At 39.7% G+C, this 22,084-nt stretch overlaps 1 protein-coding gene across 7 annotated transcripts in view; it reads left to right on the top strand.

The window, feature by feature from the left end:
• The first annotated feature begins 1,057 nt into the window (after positions 1 to 1,057).
• LARP1B (La ribonucleoprotein 1B) overlaps positions 1,058 to 22,084 on the top strand; it is a 95,248-nt gene continuing 74,221 nt past the window's right edge. The window contains exons 1-5 of one of the 7 annotated variants that reach the window (XM_075543814.1): positions 1,058 to 1,177; positions 15,906 to 15,964; positions 16,319 to 16,378; positions 19,184 to 19,358; positions 21,940 to 22,080. In XM_075543814.1, coding sequence (XP_075399929.1) covers positions 16,337 to 16,378; positions 19,184 to 19,358; positions 21,940 to 22,080 — 358 coding nt within the window. In that variant the 5' untranslated portion in view covers positions 1,058 to 1,177; positions 15,906 to 15,964; positions 16,319 to 16,336. Of the gene's footprint in view, positions 1,178 to 1,198; positions 1,961 to 15,905; positions 15,965 to 16,318; positions 16,379 to 19,183; positions 19,359 to 21,939; positions 22,081 to 22,084 lie in introns of those variants that run through there. The other 6 variants (XM_075543811.1, XM_075543813.1, XM_075543815.1 and 3 more) reach the window with 6 other exon arrangements.

Below are 22,084 nucleotides of genomic sequence, written 5' to 3'. Positions count from 1 at the left end.
GCAACATAAACGGCAGCTCCCATACACACACGTAAAAGCAATTATCAAGCAAACTCGAGTGTCAAGTAAAAGCTCTTATCACATCGTGCACGCCCCCAAGACCTAAGTAATATTTTACAATACATCTATTCCGGGAAGGAGCCCTGGTGGTATAAAGGGTTACACATTGGGCTGTTAACTGCAAAGTCAGCAGTTTCAAATCACCAGGCAGGGAAAAAGATGAGGTTGTCTACTTCCATAACAAAGACTCCAAAACCCACAGGGGCAGTTTAGGAAACCCCGTCGTAGAGGGTCACTACGAGTCGGAATCGAATCTATAGCATTGGATTTTGAGTATTCCAGGAAGAAAAAAAAACCTAAAAAGCTTGCAATGACCTTTTCTCTGTAATCAAGTAAAGTATCAGGGCGTGTTTGTTTGTTTTTTTTAACCAACAAAATAACGATTTGTTTCACTCAAAAGTACTTCAAGGCTATTTAAAGAAGTGGGTGGAGACAGGGGCGGGAAGGAACACTAATCCAACTGCCTGGGCAAAGGTTTCATGAAGTTACCCACAGATAACACCCTCTTCAATTTGGACCCGGCTCAAGATTACAGGTGGCCTGGGAGTCAGGGGAAAGTCTCCCGGCCAGCGTGCACGGCAGGTGGGATGGGCAGCCGGGCCACTAGGCAGTCGCCCAGGCCAGGTGACAGAGACACCCAGCCGGGGAGCAGGTTCGCTCCAGCGCCTCAGGGTAAAGGGCAGGCCCCGCCTGCCCGGAGCCTCGTGCGCCGTTCGCCCCGCCCCTCGCCGACGGCCACCCCAGGGAGGCGCGAACCCGAGGCAGTCACAGAGGCTGGGTGCGCGCCCCGCCCCTGCGCCCGCAGGCGAGCGTCGTCCGTGAGACGGGGAATCGCCCCGTTGGCCCTCCCTTCCCCTCGGCGGGCCGCTGGGGCGGGGCGGGCCCCGCCAGCCTCGGTCCCTCGGCGCGGCCGCGGCCTGGTCGAGGGCCGGAGCCGGGAGTAGCCACGTCACGCTCCTCCGTCAGGCCCCGCCCCCGTCCCCGCCCTGTGCCCCGGGCCCGCCCCCTTGTCCCCGCCTCCTCGAGCAGTTACCGGCTCCCGCGGCGCGCGCCTCCCTCACTCCGCTAGAGGTCCTTCGGCCCCGGCTCACCGCGCTTCCGCCTCTGCCCGCGTCAGGTGAGGGCTCGCGGCTCCTGGCTGCGGCGCCCGGCGCGTGTTGGAGGGTTCGGGGCGTGCGCCGCCCGGACGGGCTGGGCCGGCGGGCGGTTAGCGCTCCGTTCGGCGCGGGGAGGGGCGGCACGCCGGGCGCTGCACGGCCTCGGCCGACGCGGGCGGCGGTGGCGACGGCGGCCGGGCTCTCGGGTTCTCTGCCCCAGGCCGGAGCCGGCCGGTGCCCGGGCGGCGAGATGGCCAGCCGGGCGCCCTGGCCCCGGGCTCCCCCCGGCTGGGGCAGCTGGGGCAAGGAGACCCTGTCCGCTCGCCCCTCGGTGTCCGCCGTTCGCCCTCGGGAGGAGCCGCCCGCAGCGACCGCCGAGAGGGAGTCGCTGTCGGTCGGGGCGAGCCGGCAGGCCGAGCAGCCGCCCGCGCCCGAACGGGAGGGCGGCGAGGCGGCGAGTGAGGAGAGGGCCGCGGTTGCCACCAGTGCCGGGGCGCGTGGAGAGCCGTCGCCGGCCCCGGTGCTGGGACACAGTGTGCCCCAGGCGGCGGTGCCCGTGAGGCCCCTAGCGCTGCACCTGGCGTACAAGGCGCGCGGGTCCGGGGGCCCCTTCGGCGCGGAGCAGTCTCCATGGGACCCGCCGGCCGAGGACGCCCGGGAGGAGGCGGCGGCGGCGGCGGGCGGGGAGGAGAAGCTGCCGCCACTGCCGCCCAAGGAGAACCCCTGGACCAAAAAGCCTCCCCAGCACCTGCCCCCCGCCGGGACAGAGCCGCCGCCGTCTCCGCTGGAAACCCCAGAGGCAGGTCTGTGTCTCCTCTTCTCGGAAACTGGGAGCAGGGAGGGTGCGGGCACCGGCGACAAGTCAGGCTGGCGGCGCGTGGTGGCGAATCGGGCGCACGGCTCGGGGGGAGGGGCAGGCCTCCCTCCCTGACAGTCGGAGGTATGTGGTTCCAAGGTGTCTCTCACGCTGCTTATTTACATAAATGGACATCTGGGAAGAGAGCGGCAGGAAGAGGTGGGACCTCAGGTTCGGTGGCCTGGTAGGGGCACCGCGGGCGCAGGCGGCGCGGCCCCGACTGCGTGTTGCCCCACGTGTTAGCAGCTTGGGAAAGGAGCAGACTTTGGGTAGATATTGGAGTTCACCCGAGGGTAAAGGTCGAGTGAGCTTTTTAAAGAGGGCTGAGGCAAGGCTGAGCCAGAGAAAGCGTGGCATTTTATTGAGCTGCCAGCCTCGAGGTTTGCGAAAAGGGGCATTCCTTAATATTGAAAATGTACTCGGAGTGACCATGCTTGGAGTTAGGATTGTCGGGGAAGTAGATGGCGAGTGGGGTGAACTGCCCATTAGGTAAAGGGTAGTCGTCTGACAGCGCCCCTTCCCTTTAGCTACTGGAGAATGAGATTATGCCACTGCACTGGCAATGCTGACCAGGTTACTGCAGCCCCTGGGGGCATTATTTTGGTTGTAGCAACTGCAGTTTTAAAAAGTTACAAAAACATTTTTTAATGGAAATGCTACAAGGCAGCTTGCAGTTTTGACTTCTTAGTGTTTATTAAGTTAGTTGGTATTTTTATATGGAAATTAAAGCTCCTTGTTTCACTTTTTCTTAAAATTAGAGGTTTAGAGGGGAATAGGGAAAATCTGAGGGTGTTAAAGAAAAAATACCAGGGTTCTGAGAATAAGTGATAAATTATAAATGTTAGATGATTATTATGGACACATTCTGTTGGTAGTGTGTTACCAAGATTTTTTTTTTTGTTAGCAAGATTTCACTAGAGGAATTCTCCAATAAAATTAGATAGATGGTGAACTAACTGTTCCTTAGCTTTTTGCTTGGAAACAGGTCAATAATTCTTGGTAAAACAAACAAAAATTACTAAAAAAATTTCTCCTAAGTTTATTGCCATTTCCCTTCTAATTTAGATCCATGTTTCTCTCCTTTTACTGACTGAGGAGAACACCTTTGGGAAAATAGTAAAAATTAGCATAAACCCTATAAATCATTTGTACATTACTGCTTTTATCTCTCTACTTATGGATTTCAATAGAGTTAAACATATTCAGTAGCCTACACCCAATGAACTCTTTTTTTCTTGATTGAAATTTTAATTGAAGATAACCTGGTGATATTTTAACAAGTGAATTAATTGATTTACTGATCATTTCATTGGGGTGAGATGGATCTTAATCTTGGAGGAAGTTCCTTGGTGTCACAAATGGCTAAATTCTTGATTTAGCCGAAAGATTGGTGCTTCCACCTCAGCTGGAGGGAGACACCTAAGAAAACAGGCCTGGGGTATAGCTTCTGAAACGTCAGAATCTTTTTTGCACTTACAGGGTCATTGCAACTAATGGCAAGAATAATTTTCATTTGAAAATAAGAACAAGGTGATGCTTAGTGTGTGGTATGGTGATACAAGTTTTGCTAGCGTATGTAAGCAACTTTTTCTGCATTCCTTGGGATCCTTTTTTATGCCTGTTGGAATACCAGTCTGCAGACCCATTTGACTCCACTGTTTAACCAGGACTTCTATATGCAGTGAAACTTTTTAGGTAACTTAGATGGTAGTGTAAAGTGGGTTGATATGAGAGTTTGAGTCTAGTTTGGGTGTTGTTACTAACTACTTGACTTCTGACAAGACTCCAGGGCCTTGCAAATTAAGTGGATGGACTCATTTTTCCAGTTCTAAATAACAGGGAGCTATCTGTAACTTCAGTGATCTGGCTTCCTATTTTCCTAAGCAACTTTGCATCTTCAAGAATAATGAATGAAATAGGGACAAAGGTCTGACAGGTTCAAAACAGGTGCACATACATCAGGAAGTCTTCAGTGCCTATTAGTAGGGTGCCTGCATTATTAATCTTGCCAACCAGAATACTGTTGAACAAGAAAAAGTATACTATTAATTATCCTGGGATAGCAGACCTAAATCAGATCTGTTCTGCCAAATGTGGATATGCTGCCACTCTGTTAATGTGGCTAAGGAATCGCCTACAAAATTGTGCCAGATAGTTTTTTTTTAAAGAGGTGGCAAACAAATATAGCAAATGTGTAGGGATGTGTTTCAGGACATTAAAGTCTGCACTTCTAAATGAGGCAGATTTTTGCTCCTTAACCCATGTGAGTCTTCTATTTTAGGATAGTTCTGGCCTGTGTATTGCCTCTCTGGTGATCCAGATAAATTTTGGAACAAGGCCCTCTCCAGCTCTAAGCCAACCAAGAAGCCTAGAATAGTGAGACTGCTGTCTTGAATTCAATGGGACCAGAAAGAACTTTCCCACAATCTGTCCTAACCATGTTTAAATTACCGTACCTACTCATGTATAAGCCGAGTTTTCCAGCACATTTTTAATGCAGTTTTTGTGATACAATTAGGTGCCTCGGCTGATATTTGGGTCAGCTTATACTCAAGTATATTCGGGTAGTTTTATTTATTTTGGACAGTCTCCACTGAAATGGTAAGGGATTCATGGTTGCATTTAGCATATAAAATTTATCCTTTCATTCATGGAGAAATGGTACATAAAAATGCTTGCATCTTGACAACCATTACCGCCCAATACTGTCATCTCAGAACCTCAAGTTAGCTTATTGTTATTATCCTAGCAAAACAATACTACATAAATTGATAAATGATACCCAAATACGTTTCCATATAAAAAGATAGACCTTTTGATGTCCCCCATGCAAGGCCAGTGTTATTTAATGTGGCTCTTCTCTTAGCCAAACAACCATGGATCTAGTAAGAAGGTAGGGGAAGATACTGAAAGGATTCACCTGTGAATAATGGTGAACCAAGTTTTCCTGGAGTGATGCACTTCCCAATTCACAGAGCAAGTAAAGCTTGAGTGCTTTTGTTCAGTAAGGTGCCTGTGGGCACTAAACTGGGGAAGCTGGCCTTCCTGACTGATGGAAGTGGAGTGAGGTACTTGGGCACTTAATTCAGGGAACTGGGTTTGTGGACCTACAGCTTAAACTGAATGCCTTCTGGTTGAGGCTATAGCACAGTGGTATGCCCTTTGGGAATTCATTAGCAGACTTGACAAAACTTTGTAACGGTTTTTGATAAACAACTCAACCCTGAGCATTTCCCATTGGCATTAGCGCCTGTTAATGTTCTTGTTAAGTGCTGTCCAGTTGAGTCCTTAGGCAAAACAGAAAAAAATACTATGCAGTCCTGCCCTTCTTCATAATCTTCCTATGCTTGAGCCCATTGTTGCAGCTACTTTGCCAATCGTCTTGTTGAGGGCCTTTTATGCTACCCTGCTTTACAAAGCATGAAGACCTTCTACAGGGACTGGCCTGTCCTGATACATACCCAAAGTATGTAAGATGAAGTCTTGCTATCCTTGCCTCTAAGGAGCACTCTGGCCTTACTTCTTCCAAGACAGATTGGTTTGTCCTTGGTACTTTCAGTATTCTTCTCCTGCACCACAATTCAAATGTATAGATTCTTCTTTCTTATTGTCCAACTTTCGTATGCATTTGATGCAACGGAGAATACCATGGCTTAGGTTAGAAATATCTTAGCCCTCAAAGTAACTTTCCTGCTTTTCAGTCCTCTAAAGATATTTACCCTGTATACCTGTGTCTTTCCATCCCTTGACTGCTCTTTCCTTGACCATTATTCTATCACAAATGTTTTCCCAGAATACCAGATCATTTCAATGACTAAAGTTAGGACACCACTCATTCAGTAGCCATTCCTAAACCTAAATCCAATGCCAGTCAAGTTGATGCCCACTCAAAGCCGCCATACAGAGCAGAAGAGAATTGCCTTGTAGGGTTTCCAAAACTGTGGTCTGTAGGAAAGCAGACTGCCTTTTGGTTAGCAGCTAGGCACTTTAAAAAAAATCGTTTTATTAGGGACTCATACAACTTTTTTTTGTTGCTCATACAACTCTTATCGCAATCCATCAATTATGTAAAGCACATTTATACATTCATTGCCCTCATCCTTCTCAAAACATTTGCTCTCCACCCTGGCATTAGCTCCTCATTTTTCTCCTTCCTCCCCACTGCCCCCTCCCTCATGAACCCTTGCTAATTTAGAAATTATTATTTTGTCATATCTTGCTCTGTCCGACATCTCCCTTCACCCACTTTTCTGTTGTCTGTCCCTCAGGGAGGAGGTGACATGCATATCCTTGTAATTGGTTCCCCCTTTCCAACCCACCCTCTCTCTACCCTCCCAGTATCGCCACTCTACCACTGGTCCTGAAGGGAATCATCTGTCCTGGATTCCCTGTGTTTCCAGTGTACATCCTCTGGTTTAGCCATATTTATTATTTAAGCAGTCTTAAGGATTTTTAAACAAGTCTTACACACACGTACATGACTTTTTCTTGGGCAGTGTTATGGATTGAAATTTGTCCCCTTAAATATATTATAAATCCTACCCTATGGTTGTAATCCCATTTGGGATTAGTCATTAGATTGTCTCTTATGTTAATAGGTAGGGTTGAGGGTGTGCTTTTTAAGTCATTCTTTTTTGAGATATAAAGTACCGTATATATATTCGTGTATAAGCTGAGTTTTTTGGCACATTTTTGTTTGGCTTATACATGGGTCAGTGGCACCCTGGTGAGGTGTAACATCTCACTCCTCCCTCTCCCCCCCCCCCCCCAGGTAACAGGACAAGCGTTATCCCCTGGGTGATTGCCATTCCTCCGCTGTTCATTCTAAGCCCCGCTGACACTGCAGGACTTTGAATGTTTGTTTACTCACTTCTAACCAATCAGAGCCGTCCTATGATGTATATCTTTGAATAAGCCTTTTAAAGACCATGTGCAAAGGGTGTGGTATGAATGGATGTCATCTGGTCAAGCCCGACTAACAAAAGGAGAAATCTCATGAAGCCTGACATAGCTTTAATAGCAAAGTGGGTTCAAGATGCATGGGAAGACATCCCAGAAGACATGGTGCGACGTGCCTTCCAGAAATGTAGTAGTAATGCTGTGGATGGCAGTGAAGACTGCGCTTTGTATGAAAATGACAGCAGTGATGGTGATGACAGCGATCTCAGTGAGGACAGCATCTATGATGAGCTCATATCAGCTGAAGCTCTGCATTGGGATACAGATGATGATAAGGAATCCAGTTTTGAAGGATTTTAACTCTTTACATTGTAGCTCGGTTACTCTTAAGGTATCATTGTGATACCTTATTGTTTTTGTTGAATCTATTTTCCACTTTTTGCTGGTTTACTAATATTAAATGACTTGTCCTTTTATTTATGTTTTTTATTTAAAATAAATATTTAAAATACATCACCCCTCTGATATCTTAATTGTTAGTAATTTTATTTTCATTTGTTTTGATTATTGAATCTCACCAATAGCTTCTACATTTTCCACCCTAGGCTTATACTCGAGTTAATCAGTTTTTCTGGTTTCCCAGGTAATAATTAGGTACCTCGGCTTATATTCGAGTATATACGGTACTTTAATTTAGCAAAAGATGAGTAAAGATGCCAAATCGCATGAAGATTGTTGGTGAAGTACAGAAGAGATAAGTACACCCCAACGAGAGCCTCGCTTACTTAGAGTGGCACCTTTGAACTCAAAGCTTATGCAGAAAAATAGGTTTCTTGTTAAAGCCATTCACTGGTGGCATTTCTATTATTGCAGCACTAGATATGACAGGCAGATGCTGAGAACTGGAGTTGTTGGACCCCAGAGTAATTTCTTGTCAAATAGCTACTGTAAAAATGGCACTCAGAATTTGAAAACTAAGTGGTTTTTATTTTTTTTCTATTTTTTTTAAGCATTGCAGCAAAGTGACGTTGTGCTACATTTCATTTACTTAAATAAAATGTGAGATAATGATACTAGGGGTAATCCTTAATTTACCACAGATCTCAGTTTAACAACTATTGTAAATCAAATACCTAATTTTTAAAGATATCTTCATTATTATTACCTTTTGTTACCAGTAACTATATAAATCTGATCTCTGGCATGAGAATAACACTAGCAAATTGTGTGCTGTAACATTACATATACCATATATAGCTCACACATGTATAAAACCACACAGTTGTGCAGTTTTTCATAACTCAAACTTGTTATAATTTGAGGATTACTTGTATTAATGCATTTTATTAATAAAAACCTTGCTAAAGGTTGTTAAGATTATAAGTGAGTGAAATAGCCCCTATTGCAGTTTTTGTTTTTTATATCTGGGTTAAAAATATATCTATTTAGAGTGATTTCCTTATTCTAGATTTCCAGGATTTAGAGTAATATTTAATAGGTATTGGAATACTTTCAAATTATATTGTGCCTGAAATTGTACCTAATAATTGATGTCTGAAAAGTAGAGGAATGAAGATCACATATTTATGTATCTTTATATGTAAAGGGGCTTCAAAAACAGCTTGCTTAAAGTTACATTACTTTTTAAATATTAGCTTAATTTTGTTTATGTTATATTTCTCTGTGTGTGTGTGTAATATACAATGTCTGTGTGTAGTTTAAGGAGACATGGTGGTTTGGTCGCTGGGAGTTGGGGCTGCAAATTTAGCAGATCCAAACCACCAGGTGCCTCCCTAGAAAAAGATGGGACTTTTAAAAGCTCCTGTAAAGAGTTAGGCTTAAACAACGATATAAGTGTGTGTATGTATGTGTATATATGTGTATATGTATATGTATATATATATACCATATTAAATGAAGGGGGAAGTGCAGAGTGGAGACCCAAGGCCCAAGTGTCGGCCAATGGAGATCCCCTCATAGAGGCTTTTAGGACAGGAGATGGGTTAATTAGGCTGCGAGGTAGTACCGATGAAGAACACAGCTTTCCCCCAGATCCTGGATGCTTCCTCCCCCCAACTACCATGATCCGAATTCTACCTTGCAGGGCTGGATGGGACAGAGGCTGTACACTGTACATATGAGGGCTGGAGGTACAGGGAATCCAGGGTGGATGATACCTTCAGGACCAAGGGTGTGAGGGACGATGCTGGGAGAGTGGAGGGTGAGTGGGTTGGAAAGGGGGAACTGATTACAAGAATCCACATGTGACCTCTTCCCTGGGAGAGGGACAGCAGAGAAGGGGGGAAGGGAGACTCCGGATAGGGCAAGATATGACAAAATAACGATGTATAAATTACCAAGGGCACATGAGGGAGGGGGGAAAGGGGAGGGAGGGGGAAAAAAAAAAAGAGGACCTGATGCAAGGGGCTTAAGTGGAGAGCAAATGCCTTGAGAATGATTGGGGCAGGGAATGTATGGATGTGCTTTATACAATTGATGTATGTATATGTATGGATGGTGATAAGAGTTGTATGGGTCCCTAATAAAATGTAAAAAAAGAAAAGAGGAGAAAAAAATGATTAGGGCAAAGACTGTACAGATGTGCTTTATACAATTGTTGTATGTATATGTATGAACTGTGATAAGAATTGTATGAGCCCCTAATTGTTAAAATTAAAAAAAAAAAAGGAGTTAGGCTTCAGAAAGTCACACTGAGTTGCCATAAAGTATTCAGTTTTGTTTTATTTTGGTGTATAGTTTTCTTCCTCGTTTGGTTTACTTTTTCAGTTTTAGATTTTCTCTAATGACAAAAAGTCAATTTCCATATTTGTTGAAAAGTGAATGGTTTCTTTCTTTTTTTTTTTTTTTTAATTTTAACAATTTATTGGGGCTCATACAATTCTTTTCACAGTTCATATATATACATACATCAATTGTATAAAGCACATCTGTACAGTCTTTGCCCTAATCATTTTTTTCTCTTTTCTTCTTTTACATTTTATTAGGGACTCATACAACTCTTACCACAATCCATACATATACATACATCAATTGTATAAAGCACATCCATACATTCCCTGCCCCAATCATTCTCAAGGCATTTGCTCTCCACTTAAGCCCCTTGCATCAGGTCCTCTTTTTTTTTTCCCCCTCCTCCCTCCCCATTCCCCCCTCCCTCATATGCCCTTGGTAATTTATACATCGTTGTTTGTGAATGGTTTCTTTTGTTAGGCTAGTTTTACCGCCATATATGTGAAGTGTTTAAAACCTTTTTATCGTAACACAGATTTATTTCTAAAAATGTTAAATTATTCTTGTGTAAATGTACCATAGTTCAGCTATCCTGAGATGGGGATTTTTTACAGTCTTGGGTGGTCGTCAGTTTAGGCTTTGTATGAATGATCATAGAGTTTATTTAAATGTCACTGAGGAAAATGCAGTATTGTATATGCATATATATTTACCTTGTTTTGATCCCCAGAAATGAAATAGCCTTATCAATAACTTTTTAAAAGCCTAAAGCGTTTTAGGGAATAAATATGAGGGACTCAAATTTTCTTTTTTTTATTTCTAACAATTTATTAGGGGCTCATACAACTCTTATCACAGTTCATACATATACATACATCAGTTGTATAAAGCACATCTGTACATTCTTTGCCCTAATCATTTTCTCCTCTTTTCTTTTTTTACATTTTATTAGGGAATCATACAACTCTTATCACAATCCATTCATATACATACACCAATTGTATAAAGCACATCCATACATTCCCTGCCCCAATCATTCTCAAAGGAGGGACTCAAATTTTCATGGGAAAATATTATTTAAAAAATTTGTGAATTGGGTGAAGATTTACAGAGTAGTAGATTATTAGTTTGTTTTGTTTTTTCTAGAAAGAAAAGCTTGTAATCAGTTCAAGGATCGTTGGTTGGCCCTTAGGAGTGTTTCCCAGTCCAGTCTGTTGGGGTACCACGCCCTGGCCCTAAAGTTCACCCCCAGCACTGCCTGGGGACCCCGCCACCCATTCCCCGCCCGCTGTTCCGCTGCACTCCCCCAGCGCTTCGCCTTGGTGTGGTGGGATCAGGTCAGGTGCAATTCCCACAATGTGTCTCTAGTGCTGTCCCCTGTAGCGCCATGGGTCAGTGAGGGGCTTCATGTCCCATAGTGGGGCCAGCCATGTTCTCTCTGTGGACTGGCTGCTCCAATCAGGAACATCATCCTCATGGCCTGGTGGGCCAGGCTGTGCTCCACTCTCTCCTCCTTCCCCTTCATCTGCTCCCATGTGCTCCAATCAGACATGTCCCTCTCCCGGAGCTGTAGAATCAATGTATTCCTTTGAAACAAATTATTCTCGGGGGAGGGGTAGATTATTAGTTTTATGTTCATATTGAAGGTTTACAGAGTAGAGTAGATCATTAGTTTTATATTCATAACACAGATCTCATTGTAATCCCATTAATGTAACATCACATTCTACTCCTTCCTGTTTTTTTCATTCCTCCTTTCCTAATGCTTCTAAACTTGAGTAAGTGCCCCGCCTTGTGATTTTTTAAAAATCATTTTATTGGGGGCTCGTACAACTCTTATCACAATCCATACACCCATCCATTGTGTCAAGCATATTTGTACATTTGTTGCCATCATCATTCTCAAAGCATTTGCTTTCTGCTTGAGCCCTTGACTTCAGGTGTTTTCTGTGCTCACACGCCCTGTCATGTGTACAGGCACACTGAAGAGTGGTCATTGCTATAACCAACCCCTCCCGCCCCCACCGTCATTGTTAGAGCCGCTCACAGCACCCCATAGGACAAGGCAGACCTCCCCCGTGAGTGTCCGCAATCGTAACTCTTAGAGGAGTAGAAGCCACACTGAGCTCTCTCTCAGCTGTCTGGGGAATCCCCTTGTGATTTTAAATGGTTGATTATTCTAAAATGTGTGTGCCTCTCTAATGTTGTTATTTCCCTTATAGACCTGTCAGTTGTGTTGCTGAAAATTGAGCCATAGGAGTGAATTCAGTTACAGACTTGAAGGGTGACGAAGGGCCATAGTCTTGGGTTTAACAGTCTCTTACTGACCAGTAAGCCTGCTATGATTTTGCGTTTTATTCTACACTTGCTCCTAATCTATCCATAGCTTTTTGATGTGATCCTTTTCAGATCAGTTGGTAGTGGTAGCTGAGCACTATCTAGTTCTGCTCTCTGGGTCATAGAGACTGATATTTATGTGGTCCATTAATAATTCATTGAGCTAATTGTTTCTATATATCCTCAGTTTTCATCACTCTTTTCTCTGGACTGGGAGAGACCAATAGTTGCATTTTAGATAGCCAGCCATACATTTTAAATGATACATTATTTCCTTAGAAGATTATATCCCGTTTTGTATTTTTACCAACACTGGAAGAGAATTTTCCATTTCTTTGCAAGCTGACTGATACTTATGCCAATCTGATCACTGGAAAATATTTTTTTTAGCCTTTATGTGTGTATTAGTATGATTGAATTCCTTTTCGTATTTGGTCGTCAATATATCTTTTTTTTTTAAAGATATTCATCTGTAACCCTGATATATTTATTTAAATAAAAAAGATCAGCATCATCTCTATAACTGTTCAAAAGACTAGGTTCAAGGGAGTAGAACAAAAGGCTTCCTTATTTTGAACTTGGAGTTATATGCGCTTGCCCTCCCAGTTGGTGTTTCATAATGGTCCATCATCATACTGCTCCTGGTACGGTTCTGCAAAGAGGAGGTTGATGGCATGAGACAGACCAGCATGCTTGCTTCTGTGGGCTCTCATGCAACAGTTCAGTGCCCATTTGCTGAAGAAAGATCTGGCAATCGGATCCATTAAACATTCTTCTTTGTTCCTTGTCTAACCCCCTTCGAAAAACCAAAACTAACCACTATCCTTTAGTCAATTTGGACCCGTCATGATCCCAGATAGGCTTTCCAAGATGACAAGTCTCTATGGGAGCAGACAGCTTCATCTTTCTCACGAGATAAAAAAACCTATCCAGCAGTCTTAATCTGTCATGTAGGATTGCTATGAGTAGTAAATGATTTTCTAGGCACCTAGCAAATAAGAGTAACAGCTTGCAAAGAAAGTGAGGGGATGGGTGCTGGCTTTGTAGTTCCTTTTCCAAAGTCAGTGATCAGTGCCCTTTTCTATGGGCAGTAATTGAGACAAAAGAACAAGAGTGTGGGGAGGAAAATCTTCCATATGAAAAAGTGACTGACCTCTTAGGTCCATGTTGTAATGCTAAGAAATTACTCCGTATTATATTTCATATCTCATATTCTTAAGTCCTGTTATCTAATGTAGTTGTCAAATAGTTTGTGATGAGGTTAAATTTTAATATTGATCACATGTACATAAGCATTCCAACTACATCAAACACAAATTTTCTGTTAATAAAGTGACAAAATATAGATAACATAAATATCATAGAGGCCCCCAATATTAAATATAAACTTTATCCATTATTTATCCCTGTGAGCAATTGAGCTGAAAGATTTTAGAAAGTCAATAAAAATTGGACAGTTCTTTTTGAGTTAAAGTTCAAGGTGTTGAAGTCTGAAATAAAAATATTTTCCTTCTAAAGTCTGAAGAAATACAGTTCAAAATTCTTTGTGGCCACATTTTACTTGTTTTAGCTGAAAATTTTTCTCACTGTCTAGGTAGAATGGGGCATTTTTGATTCTTTTGAAATAAAACAGGTATCATATTGCAGATACTATTTCTGTTAAATTTTACATTTCCATTTTTGTATTGAAGCCAAATATTTCATAGTTTTTATGTAGTCAGGATAACAAAAAAATTCCTTTCTTGATTTTATGATTTTAAATGTCTCATGATTTATAATAAAGTGGTTTTGCACTGGGCTGTGAACTGCAAGGTCAGTGAAACCACCTACTCTGCAGGACTGTTAACAGTTACAGTCTGGGAAACTCACAGGGGGCAGATCTACCTTGTCTTCTAGGGTCGCTATGAGTTGGCATCAACTCAGTGGCAGGGAGTGATTTTTATTGCCTAGTCCTTTTTGTTTTCTGTTACATGAAATAGTTTGTATCAAATGACTTTATTACGACCAGCAATATTTTGAAACATTTTTCCACTTTGTTAAGGGGAAAGTCCCATAAATATTTTCTATTGTGTAGCTTTTGTAAAACTCAGTATTTACAGAGTATATTTTAATGAAACAGTAGATAATGCTTACATGAATATAATCCACTTGGTCACATGAGTCAGACTATTTACTGAAATTTTAAGGGGCAATAAGTTTGGGCAATATGGTCTGATTAATGTTGGTCTCTCCAGCCGCCCAGCAAGTACAATTCTTTCCTTCCCACAGCAGCAAGTACAGTTCTTTCCTTCCCACAAGAGTTTCACTTATTGGCCCTACTTGCTCAAAAATTTTTTACTACATTAGTCTTTCCTAATACCATATACATTCAAGTATAAGCCGACCTGAATATAAGCCGAGTTTTCCAGCACATTTTTAATGCAGTTTTTGTGGTAAAATTAGGTGCCTCGAGTATATACAGTAATTTTATCTGTATGCACATAAAATACACATATATCTCTGAAATTATAGAAATGAATATAAGTATTACTTATTATATATTGTGTATTTAGTATTATTCTTTAGAAATAGAATACTATTAGTATTCAAGATGCTCATTCTTGATCGCATTCTCCTTTCAACTCCTCTTCCTTTGATAATAAGTTTACATAACATTTAAATCTGTTTTTGGATTTTAACTTACCAAATTTGATTTTTTTTCCTATAAATTGGTCATTCACACAATTTATTAGATTCATATTTTACTTAGACTACTGTGCTGTCAGATACAAATCCCAAGCTTAGTTTTTAATATTTCAGTTATGTTTAGCTAGATGATCCTGCTTACTGACCACCTTGCTAGACAGTGAAAGTAAACTAAGATACAATGTGATAGATAGTAAAACATGTATAGTATACCTCCCATCTGGTTTAAAATAAACAATTTAGTTACTGAAAGAAAAGTTACATGATAGCTTATTTGGGGACCAAAAACAACACAACCATCCATTGAGTTCCAATTCATAGCAACCCTATAGGACAGGGTAGAACTACCCCTTGGGTTTCTGAGGCTGTTTACTGGGTTAGAAAGCCACGTCTCCCACATAGCAGCTGGTGGATTCAAACTGCTGATCAGTTGGTTAGCAGCCCAACTGAACCCTGGTGACACTGTGGGTGGTGGGTTCAGACCCAAGCTGCTGGGTCTGGAGAAAGGACTGTAACAAAGATTTACAGTCTTGATGGGATGTCAGTGAGTTTGGAGAGTTTGGTTTGATTACTATGTTCTTATTCAGGATAGAGATAATGTTAGGTTCCATCAAGTCAGTTCAACTCAGTGATCTTCTTTACAGGACTGCTGGTCCTCTGCCATCCCCACAGTTGTTACATTTGAGCCCACGGTTTCAGCCTGTGTCAATCCATCTAATGGGAGGGTGGTTCTTTTTCAGTGAGTTTACTTTTTCCAAGCACCATGTTCTACTTCGCGACATGTGATCCCATGATATTTCCATGTAGTTTTTATGATCGCCAAACCTGATTGTTTTCTAGGACAACTAGTTTGAAGTCTTCTGATCTATTTTATGAGTGCTTCTGGCTTGAATGTGTTAAATGCATAGAAACATATATTCCTTTAGAAATAACTTGGTTTTCACTTTTATTGAAACATTTTATTTCTAATTTTGTCATGTAATAGTTTGTATTCTGTTAATTAATTGATTGGCCTGCCAGTTCAATACAAGTAAATTTAATATCCATGTCTTTGTTTTGGACACTGAAGACCAATTTGAACCAATGTGTTAAAAGTGGTTGATTTTTATTTTTTGTTATGAGTTTGAGCCTTAGAACTTTGGAGGGTTACCACTGATTTTGGTAAAGTGGTTATTTTGTCATTGAATGAAGTGATTGTGAAAAAAAACTTTCTTTTTTAGAGCTCAGTTCCCCTAAAATTATAAAAGCAGGAAAACTCAAGGCAAAGAAAAGTAATAAGGTATGTGTTTATAAGTAGTTCTTAACTGTAAATTATATTGGGGTTGTTATTGATCAGTAATATTAGTTTGCCTAATGTACTAGAGAATTGGTCATTTTGACCTAAAACTGTTCTTTTGTTATATAATTAATTTCAGTTAATTAAATTGTGCTATAAACTTGATAAACCCAGGCATTTTTACTTCAAAATATTCTGTTTGGAGGAACTTTCGGTTTAATTTGGCAGATGATTGCATATAATTAAATGTAGCATCATTAAAAAGTTTTACCTTTATGAAGCAGTTTCTATATATAACTTTGAAAACTAATACATAACAATTTCTTGTGAATATAACACTTATTTATTATTTCTTAGCCTAGTGATTTCAGCGACATGGCAAATTGGCCAACACCAAGTGAATTAGTGAACAATGGAGTGAGTATTCAAGATATTTTGAAAGAAAAATGTTCCTATTTATTTATTTATTTATTTTTTGAATGTTCTTTTTTAAAAAAACATTTTATTGGGGGAAAAAGAAAATATTATTCACCTTGTGGGATTTATCTGTGAGTAGATGTAAAAGCTATAAATTCATCTAGAAGATTAATTTTGTGTTAATTTGCATCATCTTTTGACATTGCAGCTAATGAATATTCATTATAATAAATTGTCTTAAGTTTTGTGCCTTGTAAGATTTGCTTATAATATCCATAACAGTGATAGAATTATGACTTATTAATCAAAATGCTATAGTTTCATACAGTACATTGATAAATAAGTGCTGTAAACATGGCTGCAATCTTTTTCTAGTTTACATATTCCAGATATGATCTCATTGGATTGCACGCTCGCGGAGCCAGTCTTGTTTGGAGTGCTTTTAAAAAAAAATCATTTTATTGAGGGCTCGTACTACTCTTACCACAGTCCATCCATCCATCCATCCATTGTGTCAAGCACATTTGTACATTTGTTGTCATCATGATTCTCAAAACATTTGCTTTCTACTTGAGTCCTTGGTTATCAGCTTCTCATTTTTTCCCTCCTTCCCCCTCCCCTCTTCCCTCATGAACTCTTGATAATTTATAAATTATTATTATTTTAAAACATTTTATTAGGGGCTCATACAACTCATCACAATCCATACATATATATACATCAATTATGTAAAGCACATCTGTACATTCTTTGCCCTAATCATTTTCTTTTACATTTTATTAAGGGCTCATACAACTCTTATCACAATCCATACATATACATACATCAATTGTATAAAGCACATCCGTACATTCTTTGCCCTAATCATTTTCAAAGCATTTGCTCTCCACTTAAGCCCTTTGCATCAGGTCCTCTTTTTTTTTCCCCTCCCTCCCCACTCCCCCCTCCCTCATGAGCCCTTGATAATTTATAGATTGTTGTTTTGTCATATCTTGCCCTATCCGGAGTCTCCCTTTCCCCCTTTCTCTGCCGTCCATCTCCCAGGGAGGAAGTCACATGTGGATCCTTGTAATCAGTTCTCCCTTTCCAACCCACTCACCCTCTACCCCCAGGGAGGGGGTTCTAGTGATTGGTTTCCCCTTTCTACCTACCTTCTCCTTCCTAATATCGCTACTCATTACTGGTCCTGAGTGGTTCGTCTGTCCTGGATTCCCTGTGTTTCCAGTTCCTGTCTGTACCAGTGTACATCCTCTGGTCTAGTCGGATTTGTAAGACAGAATTAGGATCATGATAGTGGGGGGAAAGAAGCATTTAAGAACTAGAGGAAAGTTGTATGTTTCATCGGTGCTACACTGTATCCTGACTGGATTGTTGTATCCCCACGACCCTTCATAAGGGGATGTCCAGTTGCCTGAAAATGGGCTTTGGGTCTCCACTCCACATTCACAATGATAAGATTTTTGGTTCTTTTATGCCTTATACCTGATCACATTGATGTCATGATCACACAGGCTGGTGTGGTTCTTCCATATGGGCATTGTTTCTCTGAAATGCTTATTATATTTTCATAATGCTTATAAATAAAGACATTGATTTTAAATATAATGTAATGTACCTAAATGAAGCCCATTTTATATTACGTGTGTGTATGTTTTCCTTTTGTTAATTAGTTGAAGGCTTTAAATCTCAAAACATCAGTTTTACATTCAGCAATTTATATGTTTATTTAAACTAATCCATCACAATTAAATATATCTAGAAAATTCTGAAAATTGGCTTTAAAATAGTCCAAAAGGACTTTTTCAGATGTGTACCATATGGTTATATGATTACATATTTTTCTTTAGCATAAAACACTTTGATCTTTGCAATTTATACAGTAATGTTGGTACTTAGTTAAAATTTTTATCTGTAAATAATTTGAGGGATAAAAGCATACAATAAAGTGCACATATATAAAGTTTACAATTTGATAATTCTTCACCTGTATGTACCTGTAGCATCATCACAGTCAAGATAATGAGGTTACTCATTAGTTTCAGAAATTTCTTCACTCTTTTTTCTTTTAGTTTTGACTTACACACATCATAATTGCCTTGACTTACTCATGTGGGGTGTTTCAGTAGTTCTTTCCTCTTTATTGATGAAGAGTATTCCATTTTGGATGGAGCAAGTTTGTCAGTGAACATTTACATCGCTTTAATTTTTTTGCTATTGCGTATTATGCTGCTATAAACTCTAGTGTTCAGATTTTTACTGGGATATATGCTTCCATTTATCTTCAGTTAAATCCCTAAAAGTTAGAATGACTAAATCTTATAGTGTAAATATAAGACATTTTGAAACTACTTTTCCAGAAGCATTATTTGAGAATTCCATTACACCCATATTAATATTTGGTATGGTAAGTCTGTAATTTTAGCTCTTTTACTAGATATATAGTGATAATTGTCATTATTTGTATTTATAATTTCAAACAGGTTTCACTTGCTTTTTTGCTACTAGCAACTTCTTTGAAGTGTTTGTTCAACTCTTTTGCCCATTTTAAGAAAAGTAATTGAGCCTTTAGTAGTACTGAGTTTAAGAGTTCATTATATATTCTGGATATAACCCTAATCAGCTACTTTGAAGATATTTTTTCCGAGTCTGTGAATTGATATTTTAAAAAGTGCTGTCTGTTGAAAAGTAGCTTTATTGGATGAAGGAAATTTTTTTGTTTTCAGTATACAGGAAAGGTATATTACACAAAGTTATGTTAGTGAAAGTGTTGATAAAAACAATTTAATTTAGAAACCGTTTTTGCAGAGTCAGAGTGTCATTAGTCAAGGAAATAAGAAGCCACAAAGTCGAAAAGAAAAAGAAGAGAAGGTTGAAAAGAGAAGCAACAATGAAAGCAAAGAAAATCGGGAAACAAAATTAGATGTCCCTGGTGAAAATGTCAGTGAAGATGAGGCTCAGTCAACTAATCAACGAAAGAGAGGTTAGTTTATCACATGGATTAATTTTTAAGATAAATTTATAATAGTGAATTAATTATTTGATCCTTGGAATAGTTACCAGTGTATATTTTGAATTTTTTGATCATTAGATAGTTATGTGTGGATATAAGATATCTTTTTGTGTTTACTTTTTGTATAAGAATGGAGTAAAGTTTTATAAGTGATGTTGTAAATATGGTATTGGAAAGTCAAGTGATATCTGCAGATTTATCTTGGAAATATTTTGAGTTTGGTTCCAGATCATTGCAAAGCGAGTCATTTTAATTTTTTTGGTTTCCCAGTACATATAAAAGTGCTGTCTGTGCTATACTATCATCTATTAAATATGCAGGAGTATGTGGAAAAGTTTGAAGTATTTTGAGAATTAACAAAATGTGATGCACAGACATGCAGTGAACACAGCCAATGGACTCAATCAGTGCAGGGGTGCCAAAAACATTCGCTTTGTAAAAATAGAGTATCTCTGAAATGCACTAAAGCAAAGTGCAGTATAATGAGCCGTGCCTGCATGTAGTCTGCATTGGGACTGCTTTCCTTTTCTGGGAGTGTTGAAAATGAAAAATGAGCAATTTTGGTCAGTTTTAGTTTTTCTAATAGCATTCCTCTCCTTAAATTCCCACTTTGGTGTAAGAAAAGGAAAGAAGGAAGATAAAAGCAGCATATACATCATTTATACATTTCCCCTAACCTTCCATGTTTCCATGTGTTTAGTGATGAGTTATGATTTATCTGTTTTGTGAAAATATATTTTTAAGCAATGTCCTGAGCTTAGGCAAAAGTATGCTCACTGTCTAGGATCCTGTCAGCACAGAAGAGGTTTAAACCCTCAGAAAGCCAGTGTTCGCAGAATGGTGAGCTTTGGGAAGTATGGTAGGAGATGAAGTTGGATAGGTCTGCATTATTCACGGATTTCCTAATTTGGAATTGGAATGTTAAGTGCCATGGGATTCCATTGAAACGTTGAATTGATCTGGTATGGGAGAGGATAGTAGTTAGTTGTCAGCCAAGTTCTTTAATAATGAAAAAAAAGACCAAAACAAAACCTTATTTTGAATTCATTACTTGAATAGATTTTTAAAACATGAATATATAGGCTCACTTAATACTATGAGCCAAGGGTAATTGCTTCAAACTAACTGTAAGCCAGAAGACAGCTAGCTAATTGGTGTTAGAAACATGAATCCCTAATTTAAAAAAATTTTTAATCGTTTTATTAGGAGCTCATACAATCCATACATACATCAGTTGTGTAAAGCACATTTGTACACTCGTTGCCCTCATTATTCTCAAAACATTTGCTCTCCACCTAAGCCCCTGGCATCTGCTTCTCATTTTTCCCCTCCTTTCCCACTCCCTCTTCCCTCATGAACCCTTGATAATTTATAAATCATTATTTTGTCATCTTGCCCTTTCCAACGTCTCCCCTCACCCACTTTTCTGTTGTCCATTCCTCAGAATCCCTAATTCTTAATCACTTTATCACTCACATATTCTTTCTTACCTCCTAGTTACCTAAATGTGTGACTTCACAGACTAACCTGTCATCTTGTTCAAAAATTTGCCCTCGTGAGTTGCTTTCGTTAAAAGTAGACTTTTAGCACTAGAAGACCAGCTGTTTTGTTGTAGATTAAATCATGGAATAAAGTTAGGAATTGACTCTGCTAGAGCTTACTTTCCAAAAGAAGTACTTGTGTATGCCAGGGCATTTCACTGATTAAACATTTAAAAGTTCTTATACGTCTCTTCCTTGTCTGATCTGTAGTTCACAGGATTTATAGAAATTTAGTGTTGTAGTTGCACACTCACATTCCTTTGCCCTTACTTACGTTGGTAGTCCTCCCTTTGCCCATGAATCTTCCTGTCTTGGTAAAGAATATAGATTGGGCAGAAGACTGAACAGTTTTCAAACTTTGTCAATTCATGAGTAGGTAGTCTTTTTAGAATTTCACTGTACTCTAACAGTTGTATTATCATTTAGTTATCAAGAAAAATTAAGTTGCCTTGTGTATTTTGTCTTAAAATAGGAATATGTGAAATAGCTACACAGTTGTCAAATGCAGTTATGTGACTTGTATACTTACTAGTTTGGTACTTTGAGAAACCTTGTGAGTAATGATGCTATGTGAATGAGTACTTTATACATTGATCTGAAATTAAAATTTTGATTTGTAAGTCTGTCTTCCCAGTGTATCTTGATTTGCCAAAATTTGAAATATTACAAAGGAGTAGTGTGTATTTGTACTGTTTTAGAACAGTTTATCTATCCTTCAACACAAAGCATAGATGAATGAGCATTTCATTTAAGCAGAAGAAATCCAGTGATACCTCCATGACTGACTTTTCACCCGATACTTCAGACATTGTTTGCCTAAGTTTATTAAACAGTTACATGAGAAGAAAATAGATTCTCTTGATGTGTTCTATAACTGACTTGTTGGAGAGCAAATGTGTATTGTTTTACATTGAAAATTTAAAAAATAAAAATTTAGAATCCTTTCAAAATTGCATGATTATAATGAAAAATGCATTGTCATTCAAAATATTTTATTGATTGTCTTCAAGCTAATAAGCACAAGTGGGTACCACTCCACTTAGATGACGTAAGACAAGATTTTCAAGAAAGACCAGGATCCCGGAACAGCTCAAGATGTCAACCTGAAGCAAATAAAACAGCACATAACAATAGACGAAATGATACAAGAAGTAA

Source organism: Tenrec ecaudatus, chromosome 3, assembly GCF_050624435.1.
Source record: "Tenrec ecaudatus isolate mTenEca1 chromosome 3, mTenEca1.hap1, whole genome shotgun sequence".
Classification (NCBI taxonomy): Eukaryota; Metazoa; Chordata; class Mammalia; order Afrosoricida; family Tenrecidae; genus Tenrec; species Tenrec ecaudatus.
Note: the sequence above shows the minus strand (reverse complement) of the source record. Positions and strands in the feature narration are given on the sequence as shown.